This window comes from Diospyros lotus, chromosome 11 (assembly GCF_014633365.1).
Source record: "Diospyros lotus cultivar Yz01 chromosome 11, ASM1463336v1, whole genome shotgun sequence".
Lineage (NCBI taxonomy): Eukaryota > Viridiplantae > Streptophyta > Magnoliopsida > Ericales > Ebenaceae > Diospyros > Diospyros lotus.
In genome coordinates, this window is record NC_068348.1 from 3,744,613 (window position 1) to 3,761,713 (window position 17,101).

At 39.0% G+C, this 17,101-nt stretch overlaps 1 protein-coding gene across 1 annotated transcript; it reads right to left on the bottom strand.

Annotated features, from left to right (window-relative positions):
* Window positions 1-1,686: 1,686 nt before the first annotated feature.
* On the bottom strand, window positions 1,687-3,194 carry LOC127813180 (ethylene-responsive transcription factor ERF061). The gene has a single exon (XM_052353995.1). The coding sequence runs from the start codon at window positions 2,813-2,815 to the stop codon at window positions 1,982-1,984; it is 834 nt and encodes a 277-aa protein (XP_052209955.1). The 5' UTR covers window positions 2,816-3,194; the 3' UTR covers window positions 1,687-1,981.
* Between the last annotated feature and the right edge of the window lie 13,907 nt (window positions 3,195-17,101).

Sequence of the window (17,101 nt, forward strand, 5' to 3'; positions counted from 1 at the left end):
CTAGTGGTAGAGGAAACATCTCTTAATTGAGTCTTTAGTGTCAGTTAAACTATCGTACGGATCCTTTTGTTTTTACTAAGAAACATTAATTTTTCTTAAATTATTAATCTGTGTTCAATTTACTAATAGGATTTGTTATTTTATGCAATTTATTCATTATTAATCTATATGTTAAATTTGTTAAATCATGCAACTGGTTGTCTAAATATTGAATATAATATTATCAAAATACTTATGCATAATAGACGATGATGCAAATACTAACATTTAGCTGGGACTTATTTTTTAAACACTAATCTATGGCAAGCTACCTTATTTAACTTTAATAACCCAAAGGCTCTCTTATGCATTTCTTTAATCATATTGAATATAACATACTAACAAATATGAATAATTATTAAGCAAAAATATCCATAGACAAGATATAGCAAATCAAAACAATCTTTCAAATCCAATTTCACAATTGCAAGAAATAAAAACAAGAGAAAAAAATTATGTGTCAAGCGTCAAATCCAATCACTCTTCGGCATGCAAGCAACACGCCTCTCTTCACCGAAAGGACCTGGAAAATTTGAAAGCCAAGCACCGACTTACATTATTTATTATTTTATTAGCTAGTATTAGTTAATTAAGATATAGACGAAAAATGATAAGATATGAAAAGTATTTTAAATTTTTATTTTTTTAATGTATTTATTAAATTTATTTGATAATTTTTTTAAAAAAATCATGTGTTTTCTTATATGAGTTTTTTTAAATATATTTATCTCTCATCTTAAGATAAGTAAATCGTGATTCTTATAAATAAAAAAAAAAAATTATGCTTGTGTCTTGCGTTTTAAAAAATTTAACAAACAGTTTAATAAAAATTTTGGAATACTTTTTAACATTATTTTAGTCCTTTCATATTTGAAAAATATTTTAATATTATTTTAATATAATCTTATCTTAATCATTTTAACAAAAGTTACCTTAGTTAATATGAAAAAATAGCAATTAAAAGGCCATTTGTGTAGTTGTTTCAATTCATGATCATGCATTAATAAATAAATAAATACCCAAGCATGTCTAAAGATAGTAAGATAGTATATAAAAACAAGGCTAAAGACACATCCCCCTTCTCAACTTTTCCCATTCAATCAATTGCCTCTTATGCCTCTGACGACCAGATTTGTCGTCCACATAATTGTTGTAAATGTGTAAAAAAAGAAGAAGAAAGATGTAGGAGAGAAAAACGGTGATGAAGGCTTTGATGGCGACAGCGACAGTAGCGAACGATGATAAAGGCTTTGATAACGTCAACAACAACTGCGTCGGACGCAAACGGTGATAGAAGCGTCGGCGGCGTTCGCAGCTGCAACGGCGTCAACAATGTAAAGAGATAAAGGGGTTTGGTTGCACTAACACGTGGCAAGATTTCATTGATTTTCATTCTACAATCAACATCTCATGTGACAATATTCCATTGGTTTTGAGAAAAAGTGGCTCGTGTATGTCACGCAAAATTTAAGATGCCTAATTGATCCCAAATTAAAACTTAAAGGAACCTAATATGTCATTTCCCAAGTTTAAGGACATAATTGATTGAACATGCAAAGTTCAGGAGCATAGATATGCCTTTAGCCTAAAACAATCATCAAAAAGTAAATATAATAACTCATATTAACATATCATATCCCATCAATCTATGATAAGTGATAACAATATCCCAATCTCAAAGTATCTAACCAAAAACTAAAATATAAAAGCCATGTTACATATATCTATTTAAGCTTAAAACTAAGAGAGAGAGAGAGAGCCCACAAGTCTTGCAACCATAACCAAGTGAGTAAACTAAATGATCACTTTTATCTTTATATTTAATAATGTGTCAATCTTGATTGAATATAGTAATAGTAGCTTCATTATTCATCTTGCAAGGGTAACGGGGCAAAATTACCATTTACACCTCATGGAGTGTGTGATAGACCGACCACTAAAACTAATTAGCAAGAACTTCCCAAATCAAATCTGCATCAAACGAAGGCATCCGGGCAAGCGACTCCGGCTCGCGGACCTCCACCGGAAACTGGCCGGTGACGGGGGAGCAGGAATTGTCCCCCTTCCAGATGCCATCTTCCGAGACCTCCGGCGATACCATTTCACTGCTCCAACTGGAGTTCCCGACCACAAACGAAGACGACGACGGCGAGGAATCATCCACAGCGGGGGCAACTTCCCTCGATTTCTCGCCACCTCCGCCGGGAAAACCAGTCCTCTTCGCGCCCTTTTCCCTCCTCCCCTTCTTCATCTTCTGATAAATGGCCTGAATCTTTGCGTCCACGGCGCTTCTCAGAGCGTCCACTCTGGCGTGATCTCCGAACCCTAATTTTGTGGCGTCGCGAAGGTTCGGAAAATTCAGGCGAGCGTATTCGCCGCGGAGCTTGTAGGCGGCGCGATCGTAGGCATAGGCAGCGGCTTCGGCCGTGTCGTAGGTTCCGAGCCAAACCCTCATTCGGTTCTGAGGAAGACGAATTTCGGCAACCCATTTGCCCCAATGCCTCTGCCTCACCCCTCTGTACATCTTCGTCTTGCTTAGATTCACGTAATTGTTTCGGAACAGAGAGCTCTGAATCGGTCGGTTTTCTTCGTAGAATTTTTGGACTAAATCTCGCTGCCGGAGATAGACCGACGAGCCCAAGGGCTGAAGAGAAGAGTTAGCCGTCGGAATTGATGGCTGGCAGTGGGAGAAAATTGAGTCCAAGGGGTTGGTGCCGCCGGCGAGAATGAGGTCTGAGACTGAGAGCGAAGATCGAATATCGTTGCTTGCTTGCATTTTTTATTTTCCGGGAAAATTTTCAAAGTTTCCGTAAAATGGCAGGAGAAAGAAAACAGAGGAAGCGGGGCACTAAAAAGATGGACCCTTTTCCTCTCGGAATGGGAATGAAATTCAAAGGATCGGAGTCTCCTTGGAAAATCAGAGGATAAGGAAAGAAGAAAGAAAAGAAGACGCAAATTTTCCCGAGAATTTTCACTGAACCAAGAAAAAACTGGCCAATGAAGGAAGGGAGAGAGAGACGAAAGCTCAAATGGTATTTGATAAGTAAAGGCTATGCTCCGTGAAGAACAGAGCAACCATCAAATCAAATATATATATATATCGAGAGAGAGAGAGAGAGTGTGTGTGCGCGGGGTCAAGAAATAGAGTCTGAAGGTGGTCTGTGTAAAGCTTTGAAGGGTTCTTCGGTGTATTTATAGAGCAGAGGATTTTCTGAAATTTTCACGGGAATTGAAGGGTATAATGGTCATTTGACCTCAAATTTCAATTTAATTAATAGAAAGTAGGGGGAGATTTTTCATTTTAGGAGAGTTGACAGCTGGGATTGGAATGCGTTGGGAAGCTCTACCTTTTTGGTTTAATGGATGGAAAGGGTCAGCTTTGAGGCCCACGCGCTGTCTTCTCTTCTCAGCTTATCTCAAGCTCAAGCTCAAGCTCAGGCTTTTCCCATTTACCGCTTGCACCTGCATGGCTTGGCTTGGCTTGAGCCGAAGCTCCAGCTTCCGTGCCCATCTCATCCTTTTTCGAGGACACGTGTACGCGTGTAATACATTTGGCGGATAATTACGGGTCATTTTTAACTTAATAAAACTAAATTACATCTCATAAATTGAAAATAAACACAATATCTCAATTAATATTTAATAATTATATATAATTTTACTATTACAAATTAATTAAAAATAAAAATACCAAACTTATCTTTTAAGTAGATAAAAGTGGCGTTAATTGATGATTTAAAAGATAACAATAAAGAAAAAATAAAAAAAAAATGTAACGACTCACTTTTATCTATTCTTAAATTGAAGAAAAATTTTAATTTATATCTAAAGAAGTGTAAAAGTTAATTAATTCATAATTTAAGTAAAATAATACTTAATAATTTAACAAAATCAACACATTAAACAAATTGTCTTAACTTAATTTTAGGTTCTTGTTAGAGATCAATCCCGTAAAGACTTCTCAGCTTGCATAAGCATGCAAATAGGGATGGAAATTACAATCGTAATTATGGGGAATCAAATCGAAATCGAACTAGTTAACGTGGTTAAAAATCGTTTAATGAGTAATGGTTTGGTTTGAAAAAAAATCAAATATTGTTTCAATGAGTATGGCTTGATTATGATTTTTACTAAATTCAAATCGAAACCCGAACCGAATATGTGAGTAACCGAACCAAATCGAATCGAATATATATATATTAATATATATTTATTTATTTAATATATTATATATACACATAATATATATATTGATTAATGTATTTTTTTACGAGTATTTTAACTAATACATTACAAATATATAAAATATTTAACATTTATAAAATAATTAACAAATAAAAATAAAATCTAATATTAAATTATTTTATTTTTATCAATCAAATAATTATATTTAAGAAGTTTGAAATTAATTTATAACTTTATACAAGAAAAATGTAACTTTATTAGAGTTTATTTTTGTTTATTGCGGAGTTATCAAAATTTTTTATGAATGCTATTTATAAAAGTTTATTTTTGTTTGTTGGTATGGATCAAACTAAAAAAATCATAGTTAAAATCAAAACTAAATGGTTTGGTAATGGTTTTTAAATTTTAAAATCAATAAATAATGATTTAGTTTTAATTTTAGCAATTTAAGTTTGATTTGATTATAATTTTGATAAAAATTAAAATCAAACCAAACCATTACCAATCCAACGTGCAAATAGGAGGATATGGGTGGGAACCCTCTCATGCCCTCAAACTCGCATCCATCTCCTTTCTCCTTTTTCAGGTCTCTTTATTAATATTTTATTTAACATTCATCTCAGATATACTCATGAGATAATACAACAAATCATATCTAGTCGAAGCTCATCTTATTATAGAAATTAGCTTGATAAACTCAACCTCAATTTATTAAGTAACATGAAAGTATGTTAATTAATAATACATGTGTAAACATCTTACCTAATCCTTCTTAGTGGGTATTTTCTTTAATTTTTTTCAAGTTAAAGGTACTTATGAAACTTAAATTGATTCATAGAAGGATGCCTTGGAGTTAAGGCATCTTGACATAATAATACAAAAAAGACAAAAAGAAAGGGATAATTGGTATCTAACCTTATGATTTAACACCAATCGCTTGAAAACATCAATTTCTTTCTTTCTTTTAATTTTTTGGATTTTGTTTTGAGAAAGAGAAAATACTATTACTTAAGTTAAATTTTATATAGTATTCTTGAAATTTGATTTGTTTTTTAAAATGACACTAACTTCTTTTATTTTTAACGAAACACAAAAAATAATCACTTTACCTTTAAATTTATACCGTCTCATCTTTCTATTTCTCATTTTTGGATTCCTCACTAGGTTCCACGCTAAGAGGTTCTTAATTGGAATCCACTAGTGTGGACTCCTCCATGAAGGGGTTTTTTTCCCTATCATCGCCATCAACCTTCTAGTCTTCTATTTCTTTGTCTATTGTCGTGATATGGGAAAAAACCTATAATTGATTATATTTCATTCTCTTTGTTTGTTTGTTTCGCTTTATCTCCTTTCTATCTCTAGCCATCTAGCTAATGTGTTCTTCTAGGACGAAGAAGCCCATTGAAAGTCAATTCTTCCTATTGCCATCACCAATGGGTTCTTCCAAACTTCGTTGTCAATGATTCTGAACCGAATGACAATAACATATGTATTTTATTTTTACTTTTTAATTACATTCAGGTATGGTTATTTTGGAGTCTTTAATAAAATTAGCTATTATTATTTGACAACAAGAGGTATGTGATGATGTATGGTAATTAATCTCGAATGACATCAATGATGTTTTTAAAAAGCACAAGGGCGGTTGGAGCCTTTTATTCAAACCTTAGGGTCGTGTAAAATTTACTCTTAAAATTAATGTAAACATAAAAATTTTTAAGTGGAGAATGTAGACATGCTGACACTTTTAAAAATTTATTAAAATAAATATGTAAATAGAGTTAACGTAGCGCCCATTTGCACTAACGATTCCTTGAACCCTTGTGCGCAAATTGTGGACAGAGCATTTTATTTTTTTTATTAATCGAAGGGTTAAATTAATGTTACAAAATTCTCAAATGGAGAATAAATCTTGTCCATGAGATTAGTTTTAGAAAATCAACTTGATAATCCATTGCTCATGCTATACACAAGGACCATCGACACAAAATCACTAATTAAAACTATTAAGAATTTAAACATGCCGTTGTCTTATTATATTTAAGTGATTTTATAAAAATATCATTCTATAAACTAAAATGATTGATCTAATACCAGACACTCATGCTAAATTTATCATCAACTAGTGGTTATTAATGTAATTGACATTAAGAGTCGCACCACAATCCACAAGTGACCACCACCAAACTTAGCACACATAAGACCTCTCGTTATACTTTTCTTCACTCTCGACTTGATTTGTTTGGAAGCGAGGAAAGTTTCCCAAAGCTTTCAACACCACCTTTTGCATGCCCACTTCCTTCTCAATAATTTGGCTACCTAGTGATAGCCCATCTCTTCTAGTAGTGGGGAAGACATTAACCTCTTAAGTTCATAATGCATGTGCACTTGTTCACAAATTTATGCCACATCTTCATATGCTAGGGCTACCTAGCACATTGTCTATCCTAAACCATGCCAACTAGAGTTCTACAATTAGTTTGGTAGCTCGTGACTAATACCTAGAAACTATATATGATTGACATCAACCTTACAATTAAATCTTTTTTGAATGTATTGATGGGACAACACGTCAGTAATTATATTTATTAGATAAAATAAGATATCACGTTAGTACTAATATTTTCACTTCTTATAATTGAAAATTCTATAATTGCTACTGATACATAAATTGTTTGTGTATATATTTGTTTGTTAATTTATTATTTTTATATTAATCTTCATAATCGCCAATTGTTAAAATTAATATTATAGCATATATTAAATAGTTTAGTATGTAACACTTTCAATTTTCAACCATTATTTTGGAGAAAGAAATTGAGGAGAAGCCAAGCCGATGGGAGATTTGGCTGAGAAGTCAGCCACCGCCATGAATGATTGCATCAACGTCCAGTCGACTGAATCAAACCAGAGAGAGAGAGAGAGAGAGAGAGAGATAAGACTGAAGGAGTGGTGGATTGAATGTGGAGAGAGCTACGGTTTCCTTATCAGTGGGGGATCATCAAATCCGAAAGGTTTCCATCCCAATCAAAAGGCCGGGAGTGGGGCCCACTTACATCAACTTCCTGCTTTAAATGCATAAAGGCTAATTGGAAAAGACAAAAGAGTCATTGACCAAAAAAAATAAAATACCATCTTTTTGAAATTTATTCTTAAATTACCATCATTCTAAAATTATTTCTTACAGCATCACTTCATCCAATTGCACGAAAATAAAAATAAAAAATAAATATAATATAAATAAAAAATAAAAAATAATATTTTATAAGAACGTATAAATAAAAATTATAATTTTTATAAAAAATAATTATTCAATTAAATATAAATATAAATTTCATAATTTATTCAAACAAATATAAATGCAAGTTGTTTCTATCTTTAACATAATACGTGAATAACAGAGATAGTATCACTTTTACCTCTAAGATGGCCGCGAAACAAAAATATTTTTTTTAACATTGCAAAATGATTAATTTTTTTTTTTGAGTAGAAAATGTTTAAAAAACATTGATACAACACTCTTTTGGTGTTTTCGTGTATTAATGAAGGCATCGATAACGTAATGTGTAGTGCGTATGTGAAAAAAACATACTAAAATAAATCATTGAAAGAATAAATTTCAATAACCGAAACTTAACTTTTAAAAAGACGTAAAAATAAGATTATTTTATTAAAAAAATTCAAATAAATTCTATTTGTTACTGTTTTAACTCTACTATTTCAGTTTGGTCGAGTTAATCTTGGACTAGGTCTTGATTGGTGACCGGATCAACTGGTGTGGACAACAATCTCAACATTAGATATATGGCATTTCGGAAATTATTTTTAAAAATAAGGTACTTTGAAAATAAATTTAGAAAAGTGTAATAATATTTTTGACAATTATTCAAAAACAAAGGGGAAAAACTGATAAAGTAAGTCTGAAGAGAAGAAGACGGTGGTCTCGTGATGGACCCATCCAACCCATTTTCAAAGGCTGCCATGTGAACTTCTGAACTCTACACCACCCTTTTTCCCAGTCATTTGTCAACTCTCCTTCCCCACTACATGCTATGTCGGAGGAGACTGAGTCTTTAGGCTTAAAAGAATAACCATTAACTTAAGATCATTTAAATATATTAATAATATACTTCAAAGTGTTCTTATTGCATTAATCATGAGTGATAAGATATAATTATTTTTTAAAATTATTATTTATTATACATAATATAAACTTTTTAAGTACGCAGGTGTCTTTTTAGGATTTATGTCTTTTCGCAGGTATCCTACATTATCGAGCCCTATGAGATAAATCAAGGAACTTAGTGGCCCTCGATTTTGATCTCAAAGTAACACTCTAATCATTATGGAACAAACTCTAAAGGGAGTCACTAGGACCATCAAGTTATGCTCCTGGGGTTACATAAGTGTCTTCTTGTCCCAAAAGGTGAATCGCTCACCCCAGACGCTCCCACACCTGGCTCGACAGAATGTGAGGGGGTTAATCATGGTGACTCAGCTGGGCACAATGGCTAGACCAGTGCTCACTGCGCACAAGGAGCCCCCTCATTTTAAGAGATTGCTCCCACACTGCTGCTGGCGAAACTCAATTCTTGGTTCTTGTCCCAAACTTCACCTTGGGGGCATTTTATGCCCCTAACTGTGACCAGCTGAGCTGCCCATGCAGGCTACATAAGTGTCTTCTTGCTTATATTTGATGTGTAAAGAGATACGAAAAGATTGAAAAAAATTTAATGACAAGTAATAAATATTATATAATGATTTTATATAAGATACTATTGTTGTTAACATATAAAAATGAATTTATTTGATTAAAAATGTTGTCATCAAATCAACTAAATTTATAAAAAATAAAATAATTAAAAGGCATAGGGAGATCTCTATACAAACACTTCGATACATAAGTTAGACACTAAAAATAATGAATATTGTATTGAAACTAGTATTAGAAACGTATATTTTCTTGAATAAGTACTTACTTATTTATAAAAGAGTATGGAATAATCATAAGTACTCTAAAATTAAGATTATTACAGATAACATCTATCTTGACATTCTGAAACTCGTTAAAATTATTATTCTTATAAATGACATTTATTTTGACTTTTTATAACCTTGCTAAGATTAAAATTTTTTCGAATAACGTGCATCTCTTACGAATGACATTTATCTTTTCAGATAAATTTTTGAATATCAAAATTATTTAATTTGCGCGTTTATATTAGATCCTCGTGAAATTTTACACTTTTTAACTCAAAAAAATATTTTAAATTTTTTGATCATTTAATGAACTTTTATTTATGATCGTATCTATTGTGTCATAAAAATTATTTAAAAATAATATAGAGTTAGTCGGCTATGACTTTGTACATAGTAGTATTGAATAAATTCATTTAATGTGCATAATAATTGATAGATCACAACATAAAGGTAAACACGCGACCATACAAAATGGTTGAATAAGCGAGTTGGAGTGAATGCAACAACGCGTGGGGGAAGAAAGGGACAGAGGTGTAAATAGATCAAATAGGGAGGGGCATTTGTGGAATTGGGAGTCACAAAAAGGTAAGTTTTGGCAGCACATGGGACTCAGTCAAACCATTTCGCTGGCAACGCCGACGAGTGGGAGGATGTGGTCCCGCCTACCTCGTGCCGCCACGTCATCCTTTATCCAAACGCCACGCGTCGCTTTATCATAACTTCCGTCACACCCTCTAAGAGATAGATAAAAAAAAAAGGGAGAGAAGTGGGTTTCAGCTTACCAAATCCCTCTCGTGAGTTCATTTTCGCGGGCCGCGCAAGGCCTTCGATTTAAACGGTGTCGTTTCATGCCAGCCGGCTTTAAATTCTCGCCCTCCCGGCCGTAACGAATCTGCCGAGACATCGAGACACGTCATCACTCTGTATGAGTGATAACGACGTCACATCGATCGTCACTATACCCTGAAAGAAATATTAATCATAATATTTGTGATGGGCTGATAGTATATCACTACATCCTACCACTATATGACACGTGTGTTAATTTTTATATTATTATTTAAATATAATATAATGATCAAATATATATTTTAATTTTTATACTTACATATTTTTTTATTTAAATATTTGAATTTTTTATTATTTTAAAAATATTATTATTAAATTATATAATTTTAAATCAATGACACCTTTAAATTTTTTGTTATTTTAATTATAAAGTTAGATTCATCTGTACAGAAAATTTCAGTTTTGGGCATATCAGATGCAATGCAAATCAGGGAAAGCTGCATCAAAGTCTCTATCTTAATAAATCTTAAGCTCCTATGAATGCAGAGTTCAGAGTTGACCTTCAAGTGGGGCCATTATCAAGCTCAGGACACTCTTTTCTTCAAACTGGAATTCCTTGAATCATCAAGTGTTATTATTTGCGAAAAAAAAGGGAAAAAAAAATTCAAGTTTTGTGTTTTTTTATTATTTAAATATAATAATAAATTTATTGAGTGAGAATATCATCATCAAATCACTTGAACTCTATAAGAAAGAGAATGATCAAATGACAGATAGAATCTCTCAAGCAAACGTTCTAACACTTAAATTAGATACTAAAGACTTGAATGCTGATGATGGTTTTTAGGACCGACCACCACGTGTCACCTCTGCGACTAGACCTCGGGAATGGAACCTCGGACTTGGGGATGTTGGACCTCGGGTGTAGGACCTGCAAGACAATGGAGGGCTGGGGGTTGGATCCCCCGGGGTGGACTCCGACGCTCAAATCAGTAGAGTAAATGCAAGTAGTAGTAAATGAGGGAGCTGTAGAGCTTGACTGTACCTGACGAGAGTTCTTGTCTTTTATAGGCGAACCCGTTTTGGGGTACCCGAGATGAGTGGGCACGACTCCCGAGAATCCCGGTCAAGTTGGAACGGGTCTTGCGGTTCGGCCTGGATTTCTCGGGCTCCGCTCCGGAGTGTTGACTTGCCACGTGTCGGTCTCTCAGGTGATCCACGTGGCAAGTGAGACTATCAGCGCGTAGGGGTATTCTAGTAATTTCAGTTGGTGCCACATCACTTGCCCCCCACTCCTTGAGCCGAGCTGAAAATCATGCTGGGTTGAGGAGTAGGTTACCTGACTGTTGATTTTTACCAAAACGCACGAGAGTGTTTTTAAAGTTGAGATTAGTGCTTAAAAACCTCATTTACTACCTTGAAATTATAGGGATGGGTTTTGGTTGGAGGGAAGAATTCGTTTGGAGGGAAACATTGTCATTTTGAATTTTTTTTCCCTTTGGGTCCCCTCTATATAAGCCCTAAGGCCCCACCCCACAATTATTATTTCAAGACAAGCATTCATCTCCTTAGGTTAGTCTTTCCCATCTTCCTTTGCTTTTATTTTTCCTTATTTGTCATTTATTTATTTTTTACCTTTGCTTCCACTTTGTTTTTTTGTTTGTTGTTTTTTTTTTTTAAAAAAAAAAAAATTAAACTTTCCCTCGGCCAGGCGCCTCTGCCTGGCCGAGGTCGACTTGGCCAGGCTGCCTCGGCCATGGCCGAGGTCGGCTTGGCCTGGCCCGACCTCGGCAGCAGCCGAGGTCGGCCATGCTCGGCCTCGCCTTGGCGAGGCCGAGCTTCCTCGGCCATGGCTGAGCTCTGGCTCGGCCATGCTCGGCCTCGCCAGATCTCGACGAGGCCGAGCTCCTCGGCCACGGCTGAGCGCTTAGCTCGGCCTGGCCGAGGTCGGCCAGGGCCGGGGGGGGTCGGCCCTGGCCGAGGTCGGCCATGGCCGACCCCCCCTCCAGCTTCTTCTTTCTGCATTTTTTTTTAATATCTAATTTCTATACATATATATATATATATGGATACAGGGGCGTCCTTGGGTCGGCCATGGCCGACCCTTGAGACTTTTGCCTCTTTTTTTTATTATTATTTATTATTATTATTTTGTATATATATATATATATATTTTTATCCCCTTGGGTTAGCCATGGCCGACCCTTGGGCTTTTCCTTTGTTAATGATAACAAAATAATCTTTAAAACAAGGTTCAACTTGACTAACCCGTTTCCTTGGCTCTTCTTTTTCGCAGGCGTGACTCGAGATTTTTCCAAGCTAAATCGCGCCTATTGAGTTCTCCTAGGCTCAAGCCCAGTCGTGGTTGTTCCTACTTGACCTCGGCCTTCACTCTCTTGGTCAGTGACCCTCTCTTAACTACTTATGTTCGTTTTTTAGCATGCCTTCTTCCTCTTCTTCCTCTGATTCAGAAAACTCTAGTACCAGCTCTAGTAGTGAGGAATCAAATATCGAGTTATCCAGCCCCTCCCATGGCCCCTTTCGTAGGCCCGGGAAACTTAGGAGGCCTGCTAGAATTTCACTTCATCCCACTTCAGAGTCTCATGTGAGTAGTGATCCCAGCTTAGGAGGCTTACCCGATGATCTAACCACGGACCATTCTACCATGACCGAGAGAGAGTTGTTTCCCCTCCTCCGAAAATATCACCTCATTCATGATGAGTATTGGTATAGTGAACCCCGAGGTCTGAAAGCTCACTAGGCCCCCTATGGATGTATCACCGTTTACGAGCAAGCCTTGGCTGCCGGCCTTAGATTCCCTCTTGCGACTCCTGTAGTTGAGGTGTTCGCTATCGTGGGGTTATGCCCCTCTCAGTTGACTCCCAATAGCTGGAGGTGCCTATCTACCTTCGTTCTCTGCTGTCTAGCTCGGGACATTGAGCCCACTGCTCAACTTTTCTTTAGGATGTTCAAGGTAATTTTCATTAGCAAAACTGAACCTCGATTTGCCTTTTCCCCCCTCAACCAGCGTCAGTTCGTAGTCGATAACCCCACATCGGTAAAACGATGGAAGAGTAGATTTTTCTTTGTTGGCTTGAAAGAGCGGGGGGTCAGCTTCGGGGTGCCAGTTGAGTGGGCTTTCCAGCCCTCAAAGGTCCATAGTCGCAAGATCACACAGGACGAGCTTCATAATATTCAGATCTTGAGGGAGCTGAACCCTATCAGCGCTCGGGTCCTGATATGTGATCGCACCTTGTACCTGGGGGGTTTATCCACTCACACTTACTTCGAGCCTGATGTCACTTTGGGTAGTCATTTTCTCATTATTTTCATACTTTTCTAACTTGCTTTTCTTATCTTGTTTGCGCATTTGCAGCTGAGATGGTGAGCACAGCTTTCATCTGGGGGAAGAACAAACGGAGACCCGCGGAGGACGAGGGCGCCCCAGCTCTTACGGGGGGAAAGGCTATCTTGAATGCTCCTCCTGCTGAGGAAGGAGAGCCTAGTCGTGCTAAGAGGAAGAGGACTTCCCATCCTCCGAGAGAGCTCATGCCAGCCCCGGAGTCTCCTTCCCACAGTCCAGACCATGTTCCCGATTCGGGAGTGAAGGCAAGCGATCTCAGCCAGAACACTCAGGTGGCAAGACGTATGATTCACCACTTTGCCACTCCCGCCGATCGTCAGGTGTTGGCCGAGCAGTCCTCGGAGGCCATAGAAGCCACATTGTGCAAGTATCTGGCCCAGGTAATCACCTATACTTTATCAACATCCCCCAGTCTCATTTATGTTGTCCTTACTTGTCTTGCCCATTGTAGGTGGTCATACTGGTTTCGGACTTTTCTGGACGTTTCTCTCAAGTTTCCAAGAAGACCTTGGAGCTAGACACCCAACTGCAGGAGAGGGACGAGTTACTGGAGAGCCACAGGAAGAACTTGGATGAGTTGTCCTCCCAGCGGCAGGCTTCAGACCTACCTATTCAGGGGCTAGAGGCAGAGCTATCTCGGACGAGCTCCAAGCTATCTCGGGCGAACTCAGTTATTCGCCAATAAGAGCGCAAGTATGCCGAGCCCATCAAGCTTCCTGAGGTAGAGGAGTTCCTCCAGAAGAACCTGCAGGACGCTTGGACAAAGGGATTCCAAGCTCATGAGACAGAGGTATTACGAGCTCATCCAGACTTGGACATGTCCACTGTTCGGTCTGTTGCGGAGATTGTGGCCGGGATGGAGGACTCGGAGATGGCCGACGATGATAATGCGCCTCCTGATGCTTGAGCTTTTCTTCTTTTTCTAGCTAGGGCCTTTTGTACTTCCTCTATTATCATGTATTGGATCATCTCGCTTTTATACAGTGCCGTTTCATTTTGACTGTTCATATTTTGCTTGCGAACATATGGGCTGAGACTAGTTGAACCTCGATCCCTTCCATAGTTGACAAGAGTGAATTTGACCCTTGGTTCTCCTTAGGTCAACAATCAGGAGGGTGCTGTATTGTAATTTTTCCTTGGCCATTAGTCTACCCTTAGGGGACAATCGAGAGCTCGTGACCCATGAACGAATCTTTTCGTGGCCATCAGTCCACCATTGGGGACAGCCTAGGGCTCGTGACCCTTGGATTCTAGCGACTTCCACGCGAAGGAGGGTGTTAGCCAGAGTTTTTCCATGACCCTTAGTCCACTTTTGAGGACGGCCTAGGGCTCGTGACCCTTGGATTTTAGCCACTCCCACGCGAAGGAGGGTGTTAGCTAGAGTTTTTTCCATGGCCGTTAGTCCACTTTTGAGGACGGCCTAGGGCTCATGACCCTTGGGTTTTAGCCACTCCCACGCGAAGGAGGGTGTTGGCTAGAGTTTTTTCCGTGGCCCTTAGTCCACTTATGAGGACGGCCTAGGGCTCGTGACCCTTGGATTTTTCTTCGACGAAGTATAATCCTTTGTATAATTGCTATTAGATGAAGAGAATACGAAGCCTTGCCATTAGTCGTAAAGAAAAAGAGTACAAAGAGATTCAGGGAATTCCCCTGCTCATTAATAAAACTTCCTTAAGTTCTGCACATTCCAAGTATGCTTCAGGGGCTTGCCTTCCATGTCTTCTAGTCGATATGCCCCCGGACTTAGGGATTCCACCACCCGGTACAGCCCTTCCCAATTCAGAGTTAGTTTATTCATGTCCCGAGGATGACTCACGTTGAACTGTCGTAGTACAAGATCTCCTGGCATGAAGCTCCTAGCGTGGACTCGTCAATTGTAGTACCTAGCAATGCGTCGGTTATATGTGGCTTGTCGAATTCGTGCCAGGTCTCGGAGCTCATCCATCAAATCCAAGTTGCACCTTAGCCCTTGCTCGTTAATCTCAGGATTGAAATGCTCCACTCGGTAGCTCCTCACCCCAATCTCGACAGGGATGAGAGCCTCTGAGCCATAACACAATGTGAAAGGGCATTCTCCTGTAGCCGTTCGCGGTGTGGTTCGATAAGACCATAGTATACTGGGGAGCTCATCTACCCATTGACCGTCCGCCTTCTCAACCCGAGCTCGGAGTCCTTGTAGAATGGTCCTGTTCATAAGCTCTACCTGCCCATTAGCTTGAGGATGGGCGACCGAGGTAAAATGTTGCTTAATCCCCAACTCTCGGCACCATTCTTGCACTAATCGGTCTTTTAATTGGGTGCCATTGTCAGTTATTAGCACCCTTGGAATACCAAACCGGCAGACGATGGATTTCCAAAGGAATTGTTTTACCCTCCGGCCTGTAATAGTTGCCACAGGCTCGACCTTCACCCACTTAGTGAAGTAGTCGATAGCTGCTATCAAGTATTTGTTCTGTCCAACCGCTAGTGGAAAAGGCCCGAGGATATCGATTCCCCACCTGGCAAACGGACAAGGCGAAGCCAGGTGGGTGAGTTCAGCTGCCGGGGTGTGAACCAAGTTGGAAGTTTTTTGGCATCTCTCACAAGTCTGGACCAAATGCCCAACGTCGCTCATCATTGTCGGCCAGTAATACCCCTGCCGAAGTGCCTTCTGGGAGAGAGACCGAGCTCCGATGTGACTGCCGCAAATCCCTTCGTGGATTTCCCTTAGGATGTAGTCGGCCTCGACCGGTCCCACACACTTCAGCAGCGGCTGAGTAAAGGATTTCTTATAAAGGTCTGATCCCACCAGTAGAAAGTTGGCAGCCTGGCGCTTGAGTTTTCGACTTTCCTATTCCTCCTCGGGTAGCCATCCCTTGGTCAGATGTGCTACGATGGGATCCATCCAACTTTCAACCCCTTCCACGCAAAGCTGCTCTGCCTCAGTCTCTATGCTCATTTGAGGCAACGACTCCATGTAAACAGCTCGGGAATTCCTAGGGAATGAAGAAGCAGCTATCCTCGAGAGAGCATCCGCCACTGCATTCTGTGCCCGTGGGACATGATTGATTTTCACTATCCGAAATCGTGCCATAAGATCCTTGGCTATCGCCAAGTATTGGGCCATGACGTCCTCTCGGGCCTCGAACTCTCCTGTGACCTGCTGCACAATTAAATTCGAGTCAGAATATACCTCCAGATCCCTGACTCCCATCTGTTCCGCTAGTCTGAGCCCGACAATGAGCGCCTCATACTCGGCCTCATTGTTAGAGGCATTGAACTCGAAGTGGAGGGCATACGGCCAAGCCTGGCCATCGGGGCCCTGTAGTAGTAATCCAGCACCACTGCCTCCGACACTGGAGCTGCCATCCACAGAGAGAGTCCAAGTCTGGGAAATCCCTTCGTCTGCTTCCTCTGGTAGGGTACCCTCCACGATGAAGTCGGCAAGAGCCTGCGCCTTGATGGCCGGCCGAGGTCGATAGTCGATGTCGAAAGCACTCAGCTCTACTGCCCATTTGAGCATCCTCCCCGACAAGTCCGGCTTTCCCAGCACATGCCTCAGCGGCTGACTTGATAGGACGATAATGTGGTGTGCCTCAAAGTAAGGCCTCAACTTTCGAGCGGAGATGACTAGGGCATAGGCTAACTTTTCTGTTGGAGTGTAACGAATCTCAGCTCCGGCCAAATCTTTTGCTCACATAATAGACCGGCTTTTGAATTTTGTCCTCCTCCCGCACCAAAACCGAACTGACAGCCTCATCCAAG

Excerpts from the sequence above, each read along its gene's own strand:
- LOC127813180 (XM_052353995.1), bottom strand. The coding sequence starts at position 2,815 with ATGCAAGCAAGCAACGATATTCGATCTTCGCTCTCAGTCTCAGACCTC.